Genomic DNA, 9,239 nt, shown 5'->3' with positions numbered 1-9,239 from the left:
TATATTCATTATATATTCATTAATAATAATAACATTATATATTCATTAATAATAATAACATTTTATAAAATTTTTGGCGTTAACTGCAATTTACCAATTTAATATGGCAAGATGAATGTATTTACGTTATTATATCTATATATGTTTTATCATTTACTTTAATTTTGAGAAAAGATTTTTGGTTGGCTCCCTTACCTTCAATGAACAGAAACACTGCATAATATAAAACATTTGTTATTTTATTGAATGAATATTGTCAGATCTTTGAGAACTGCCATACCTTAAAATTGCAATCTTAGACACTGAAATTTTATCATTGAATTTTATCATTGAAAATGCATGAACAATTGTAAGGTACGAATTATAATCCACTTATAATTTAGATATAATATTATGTTCTTCACTTATGTTTATTGTAATAAAAATATTTTTAAAAGAGACATTTAAAAGATATGTATAATATGCAATTTCATTTTATCTCTTTTCTACTATTATTTTTTGTGGCTAGTATAAAAAGTTGCATTAAAGATGCAATGGCGTTATGTTCCGTTTTGCAATGAACGCATACATAATGAAGCAATATAAAGCATACAAAAAATTTTTTAAGCAAGTTTGACAAACATATAATGCGATGCAATATTTTTATCTCTTATTTTATTAGACTAGATATAAATGATTTTTATATCTTGAACATTAATAAGATCTATCTTATGATATGAGAAACTATAATTGGGGATAGCGTTCTTAATATTTAATGCAGCGTTTCAGAACTATGGAGTTGCTGTATGGAAAACATGTGATAATCATTTTATATTATATCATCGAAAGAAAGAGACATTTTTCACACTTTAATTTTCCATATGGACATTACAAAATCTTCAGGATACAGAGGTATGTCATGTTACATATTTTCCATTTATCATCCGTTTAATGTAATTTAACTCCGATATGTATGTCGCACGTATCAAAAACTTAATTTATCAGTTTATTATGTTTATTATGTTTATAAAGCAGTTTATTATGTTTATAAAGCAAATATTAAAAATACAAATACTATAGCAATAAAAATTTTATTTATTTTCAATTAAATGTTGTAACAACAAGACTCAGAACAAATAAATCAATATAATATGGTGTGTATAATATGGAATGTTTTTTCGAGCAAACACAAGTTCTTAGTATGTAACAATTTATTATTTCTTAGAAAATTCAACGGCAAATCATTTCGATCTCTATTTTTGCGTCTTCTTCAATACAATATAAAATTCAATACAATATAAATAATAAAATAATAAAATACATGCTATGCGAATGATTCTTATAAAGCGAGTATTGTGTCCGATTGTAACGATTTTTTTCGAATAAAATTGGTATTGTTGGCTTTGCCGTATGATTAATCTCTATTCTATGCATCAGTTTATTTATTTTCGTATAATTGTTTAATTATTTATGTATTAATTTGTCATTATTTTATCCAAATTTAGTCGCTTATATGGTATAAAAATTTATTAGATTTCATGTGGGCAGTTAATCTACATCGTTTAGGTTTCGAAATGGTGGGCTTATGGCCTAAATCCAACAAATGTACTAAAAAAAGTTTGTGGCCAGAAATTTGGATTGGCATAGTTTTTATTTTATTAATATTTGTTTCTAATATTCCGATGATATGTGCGGTTATAGAAGTTTGGGGTAATATGATACTTGTGATAGATAATTTACATACAACGTTACCCCAATTGATAATATCAATGAAATACGTTATCTTTCGACGGAAACAAACAGGTATGTTCAAAATTATAAAATGTTTAGCATTATATTCCGTAGATTTACTAAATCATATTATAAATATAATGACTAATTATAATGACAAATATATTGTAAATTATAACATTAGAAATCAAAAATTGTATTTATGATTTACTCCTATATACCAAAGTATATGGAAATAAAATATAAAGCGTGTGTATGATTCTCTCTTTATGATAATTTATAAACAATATATTTAAATAATTCAATATTTTAACGATATTTTTACTTTAACAATATTTAAATTTTATATGTATACGAGATCAATCATCAGAAATATCTAATTAACCTCTACATACATATGTCTTTGGCTTTGGGCATCTTCTCTCTCTCTCTCTCTCTCTCTCTCTCTCTCTCTCTCTCTCTCTCTCTCTCTCCAAAAATGTTTTCAATATTTGTAAAGGACCATGAGAAGTACTCCCATCAATAAATAGCACGATCCAACAGTTATTTAGTCGACAACAGTACGCAGTATAATGAGCGTCGAATACTCTGAGCATCGCAATTAATTTATTTCTTTACATCGTCAAATATTTTTTCCAATAGATTTTTTGAACTTAGAAAATACCCAGAATTCATACGAGGCTATACCTGGACTATACAGATGTTGTCAAAGTTGGACAACTCCGTGTTTAGTCTAAAAATTCCGAATTAAGTGAGATGAATGAGCAGGTATGTTAATATGAAAATGCCACGCTCGGAATCTTCGAAGCTTACATAACTGTGGCAACTACCATTGCCGACTGTTGGGTCCATGCTTGGTGGATGTACTACTCAAAATTCCTTCTAAATACTGAATCTACTTTCTACAATAAAGGGAGAGAGAAAATGCCCAAGAGCAAAGATATACGCAAAGATTGGATACTTTTGGGATAGATTTCGTATATATTTATATTTTTAAGTTCTCTTGTCAATTGTAAATATGATGGCGGAAGATTGGATGGCATTCAAACTGGATGGAGAAAGAGATGTGATGATAAAACGAGCACAAACAGCGCGATTAATTATGATGATTGGATATGTTCTCGTGGTAATAATGATTCTTACAGTAATTACTCTACCTTGTTTTGGCATTCAAATAATATACGTAACAAATATCACGGGTGTGCGTAAACTGTTACCGTTGAAGACGTATAATTTCTACAGTACGGATAAGAGTCCGCAATTTGAATTAACATTTTTCATTCATAGTTTGACGGCCTTATTAGGAGGTACTATTTATATGTGTGTAGATTTTTTTCTAGTACTAACAGTTCTTCACATTTGTGGCCAGTTAGAAAATCTTAGATGTCGATTAATTAATTTGATTTCATGCAAAAATTTCAATAAAGTTTTAAATAATATTGTGGCTACCCATTTACGTCTTATCAGGTATGAATTTTTATTATCATCGTATATGACAATTAACAAAATAGAATTGAAAAAATTATTGAAAATTAATTTGATAATTATTTTAAATATTCTTATTTTTGCAGATTTGCCGACAATATCGAAAATACATACTCTGCAATGATGTTGATATTAATGTTACATTTCTGTATTGTATTTTGCCTAAGTGGGTTTTTACTTACTATTGTAAGTTTTAGTAAAACATAAGAAAATATATTAATGTATGCGTTACACTTCGTTATCTTCTTATAATTTATAAAATTTTAGATACTTACTGACGGAAAAATAGATAAAACTGTTATCGCGCAAGGATATTACTCGATAATGCTTTTTATTTTTTTATTGATAAATACTTTTCTCTATTGTGAAGCGGGAGAGTTTGTAATGGACCAAGTAAGTCATATTTGGACAAAGGATAGAAATAATATTAAATAATAATGAATTGAGATTTGCATTAAGTCTGTACATTCAGTCAAGGTGAATATTGGTATTTAATTACATATTATGTGAATTTTAATTTACAATTTGTAATGAAAAATTAAATTATTTACAATACGCTAAAGTTTATTAACATCAATAATATTGAATTGTTTATCAATTTATAATTATATTTATATTATTATGTTACTCCAGTTTCCGTTTAAGATTGTGTTTCAAGATCTCCAAATAATTAGTGCACAGTTTGTTTAAATTAGAAATTCAAAAAATTTATACAATATATTATTAGGTATCAAGATTTATCTTGACCGAATATGGAATGCTTCACTCATTTACGTTGAAAAATTAAGAAATTAATTAAGTCTCAATTAATTATTACTAATATTTTTGGAAATTAGGGACTCGGACTGAAAATTTCGAATTAGATAATGATCCGAGGCTAAATCCAATTTCTCTTTCTTTCTTTTGGTCCATTCGTTTTACTATAACAGTTACCACGGTTTGAATTTTGGTTCTTTTCTTTCTCTTTCAGTTTCGATGTTTGGTAATTACCATATATATCTGTAACGATCACCATTATCACTAAGAGAACTGGAATACACTAAATCGACACTAAAATCGAATGTTGGATAGCTTCGGACTTTATTCAAATCGAAAATTTAATTCGGAATGTAACTTCAATTCGAGTTCCTGCCAGAAATATTTCTGATTAAAATGACATGGACATTAATATGTTTTCTTATATGTACGTATAATATTCAAGTGCAATGCAATATATCGTGTGATGTGTGATCTTAAATGGTACAAACTGGAATCAAAAAACGCAAGAAATTTTATTGTGTTGATAATGCGAGCCAAACGCCCTTTTCACTTCACTGCAGGAAAGATTTTTCCATTAACAATGGTTACTTTTTGCAGCGTAAGATTATTTAGAATTTTCTCGTTATAATTTTACTCCTTATTGTTTAATGTAATCTGTTTTACTTTCATATGCAACTTCTTTTTCCACCCTGCTCTTTCTCTCCACATCGGTCACCGTTATCACTAAGAAAACTGGAACATACTAAACTGGAACACACTAAAATCGAAAGTTGGATAGCTTCGGACTTTATTCATAATCAGGTCGAAAATTGCACACACACACACACACACACACACACACACACACGCACGCACGCACGCACGCACGCACGCACGCACGCACGCACGCATGCACGCACACACACACACACACACGCGCGCGCGCGCGCGAATGCGTCAGGGCATCCTAGAATACTTGCTGTCTGTAGTAAATAACTCCTCACATGCTTCCCCGTACAGCATAGAAACTTGTAGCAATATTGCTGTAACATTTCAATGTTGTATATTGCAATACAATGTTGCAGAAACATTGTGAAGATTTCTTTTTGCAATATTACTTTAACAATGTTGCAACAGCATTTAAAATATTTTCAGCAAGAGACACAAATTGACACAAGAGTCATCCTGTCCTTATTCAAAAATTAGTAAGAAACAAAGACAAGAATGACTCTTGTCACTATGTCGATTTATGCCTCTGCTAGAAAATTCATTTTGAGTGTTAAGACTTGTTTGTGACTATATTGATTTGTGTATAACGCAATAAAATAAGAACCTGTATATAATGGAAGCATAGGAATTAATGATCACGTTTACAAGGCACTTAATCGGGTTTCATAACATCTGTAATTATGAAACTGACCAATCTCATAACTATATTCCTCTGAAAAATGGAATGAATGATTAGTTTCTACTATGAATATTATTAAATCCGATTAATGTCCATTTCTACTAATATAGATTAATTTTAATCTCAGTTCAACTTCTCTTCGTCTTTTTCTAGTTCTAAAGATTAAAAAAAGACAAAGAGTAAGTCGAATCGAGATTAAAGTTAATCTACATTAGTGGAAACGGACATAAGATATAAACGTCATCAATGTCTATAATTTATAGGAATTATGTCTATAATTTACAGACATAAAACAATTAGAAGTAAGGATTAAATATAATGCACAACAAACACAATAATAAGATATAAGACGTATAATATAAAAAATTAGAAGTAGAAGTATGCACAGCCAGTACTGAAAATTTATAGTTCACGTTATATATACTTTATGGATTTTCAGTACTGACAGTATATCAGAACACCTATAAAATATAAAGACATAATTAATTATGAAGTCATATTTTATTTGTATTCATTGCATGTTACATTTACCCCTACTTCTAATCTTTTATATTTAAATTTATATAGTACAAAATCTTATAATAAATATTGCAGTAACATTGTAATATTACAGCAATGTTACTGCATTATTACAATATTTCTGCAATAATACTGCAAGTATTCCTCCATTGTGCACAAAACCTAATATTGCATATATATTATGTTGTAATATTGCTGCAAGATTACGTATTAATATTTTTAAAACGGACATTTTTACGTTGTTGCAATGTTGCTGAAAATATTGCAGCAATATTTGGCAATATTTTTACAATGTTGCTGCAATATTTCTGTGCATGGTAATAACCATGCATTTAGTAGTAAATCGCTTATTCGACAATTAATAATTAACTTTTTGTTATCTATTGCGAAAATTGCAAAATGATATAGGACTTTCACTTACAATTAGTTTAGTCCACTCTATTTGAGAGATGATGCGATCACAATCGGATACCCTGTATACGTGCACTTGTAATTTTTTAAATAAAAATTTCATTTAATAATTGTCAGTTTAATATAATTAGCAAATATAAATATTTATTGTAGTGAACATATTACATTACTAATTTTGATACATATATGATAAAATTCAAAATATTGACTGATGTATCCGTTTTAGACTGTAAAGAATAAAAATGAAAATGACAGGATGATCTTGGTATATGTTGTCAAGGTCACGATCTAATTGACCTTGAGAAAGTTTTAACTTTTTAAACTTTATTAAATCTTATTAATTTTAAACCTTATTAAAAGAACATTCACGAAATGAGTTTTGAGAAGTACTTATATCAATTTTAATAAAATTAATAATTAAACAGATAATGAAACAGTTAATATCTACACCAAAACTTTTAATTAATATGTTATCTTTTAATGGATACATGGATAATATAAAACTTATAATTTCAAAAAAAGAAATTCATTGTGATTATGCATTATTTTTTGAATGCAAAACGGGATCCATCACTTCTTTCTTTTCCTTTTAAGTCGAAACGAGATCTACAATCTACAATTGTACTGATTCACATGAATTTTTGACTTTCACACGAAATGAGATCTACAAACGTACTATTTCATATGCCCATCCTCATATGTTCAATCTAATTTTTAAATGACAAAAATTTCAATGCCAGTCAGTATATCATAATCCAGTATGTCATAATCTTGACAACATATCAATTAAAAAGTGCTCCTCGTTTCTATAGATTACACTCCTCTTTTTACTGATTATACATGTAATAATAACATATGCTACATTTATGTATTAAATTTAAAAAAATATTTATATGTGCAAATTATAAAGTAATCATTATTAGTCAATATTCTGACTTTTATGATATATGTAGACATAAAAAGATCATTTCAAAATATTTTTTAGTTAATATCTGTTAACTATTTTATTATTTGTCTAAATAAAAATAATTTTTTAGATACTAAAGACATCATGTGGTTATGTATCGTTTTTACTGACAACACGTGGTTGAAGATTATAATGATATATTAATATGTGATTAATAAAAAAAACAATGTGTTTGCATCTAAATAATTACGAGTATCAGACAATAGTATTTAATTGTTATCAAAACAAAAATAAAGTTCTTATTCATGTATCTCATAGCTCATTAATTATATTATTAAATATATGTAAATATATAATATAATGATATTTATCAACTTTTTTGCAGAAACAGAGTTCGCAGAAATAACTAGGGAATGGAAATAATTATACCATTACTGTTACAAGCTTACAAGTTACTTTGTTTTGTATCAGACTATTAATTAAGACTATTAAGCGTTTTTTTTTTATAATTGTAACGGTAATTATATTTTTTCGGTAATAAATTTTACAGTTATCCTTGTTGTTACTTTTTGAATCTATTTATGACATAATTTTTGCATATTTAATCTGCAATCTTTGATTGGTATTCATAATTTGTTATTATTTTTAAGAAATAGCTTTCCATTCCATGGAAAAAATTTGACGGAAATTTGACTTTTATTAAGTCACATACATTTATGCTACAAAAATAAAGGCGATTATATTTAATGATAAAATTTTTTTTAATAAAGCTTATAAACAAGAAACCGTCTTTCATATGTTATATAATGAAAATGCTGTTTGCTCACAGTTCGGTTTACATATATAAAACGATTCGTCAATAATATCTAATCTTTTAGAAAGGCCAAATGAATATCTGAATCAAAATCAAAATAAAAAATGGAGAGTATATATAAATAATAATTAAAAAATAATTTGGCTCTCTACTAACCTCGGTCTTTCTTACATAAGAATTGATATTGAGAACGTATTTCTCAAATGTCATTAAATAGAAATAATTATTATTTTCAGATATTAAAATCATTGATAAACTATGCATCATTTTTATTGACAAAACATGACTAAAGATACTATATTAATATGCAATAATTACTTAAACAAACAAATAGATTCATGGTTTTGTACTTACAAGTTGACACACATAATTTCTTATCTAGAAAGTATCTTCTATTATTTCTGTAATAAAAATAAGATTATGTTTTGTCTAATGTGTGCGTGGTTGTTGTTTATTATAAATTATATCATGAAACACTTTGTAATGAATCAAATATATTCATTTATAATATAACTAAAATAGATCTTTTTTTTAAGGCTTAATTGACGTAAATCAATACAATAATAATAGTTTTTAGAGCCAACACAAGATGTGAAATTTAATTTATTCATTCTATATAAATAGTTTATTGGAATTTAGGCCTTTGTGCATTAAAGATTTCTTGTTTGAGAAACAAGAAATCAGTAATACAAAAAAATAATACAAAATTTCCTCTTAATGTTGGTTTTTTAATTATATTTTATTTAAAATGTTTTCATTTAAAATATGGAAGTCGCTGTGAACAATTTTTAAATCAAAGTTTTATTATCCAATTAAATACAACTTTTAAAGGCTCTGTAGAAGATTCCAGGAAAATTCCATCTGGATTTTTGGAAGAACAGACTTATAATTTGAGGGGAGACAATTCATTTGAACGCTTGGAACATTGCTAAAATCGATCTTGAACTAAAAATTTGATCATTTTTTTCTCATTAATCAGGCTGTATTTATTAAGGCGTACTAAATGAATTATTGCGTTATTTTCAGCGACTAAAAAAACATACAGTACTACATTTAAAATCCGAATTAAGTCATTTTTGCATCAAATTAAACATGTATTAAGGAAAATCGAAACTTTGAACTTTCGTTCATTAATAATCTTTAAATCTTAATATTTTTTAATGAAAATTTAAGGATATCTTCTTTTAGCATGAAATGAAAGCTTTCGAGCTGAGAACCGATTAAAAAAAAATTTTTTTTTTCTTGTC

The 9,239-nt window shown here is 27.0% G+C and overlaps 1 protein-coding gene across 1 annotated transcript in view; it reads left to right on the top strand.

Moving 5' to 3' along the window:
• Positions 1 to 860: 860 nt before the first annotated feature.
• The window catches only part of LOC108694943, a 14,156-nt gene continuing 5,777 nt past the window's right edge, over positions 861 to 9,239 (top strand). Inside the window, exons 1-5 of the mRNA XM_018204635.1 lie at positions 861 to 891; positions 1,513 to 1,782; positions 2,709 to 3,177; positions 3,282 to 3,385; positions 5,495 to 5,524. Coding sequence (XP_018060124.1) covers positions 861 to 891; positions 1,513 to 1,782; positions 2,709 to 3,177; positions 3,282 to 3,385; positions 5,495 to 5,524 — 904 coding nt within the window. The remainder of the gene's footprint in view (positions 892 to 1,512; positions 1,783 to 2,708; positions 3,178 to 3,281; positions 3,386 to 5,494; positions 5,525 to 9,239) is intronic.

Source organism: Atta colombica, unplaced genomic scaffold, assembly GCF_001594045.1.
Source record: "Atta colombica isolate Treedump-2 unplaced genomic scaffold, Acol1.0 scaffold126, whole genome shotgun sequence".
Taxonomy (NCBI): domain Eukaryota; kingdom Metazoa; phylum Arthropoda; class Insecta; order Hymenoptera; family Formicidae; genus Atta; species Atta colombica.
The sequence above is the reverse complement of the archived record's forward strand: the minus strand, read 5'-3'. Positions and strand labels throughout refer to the sequence as shown.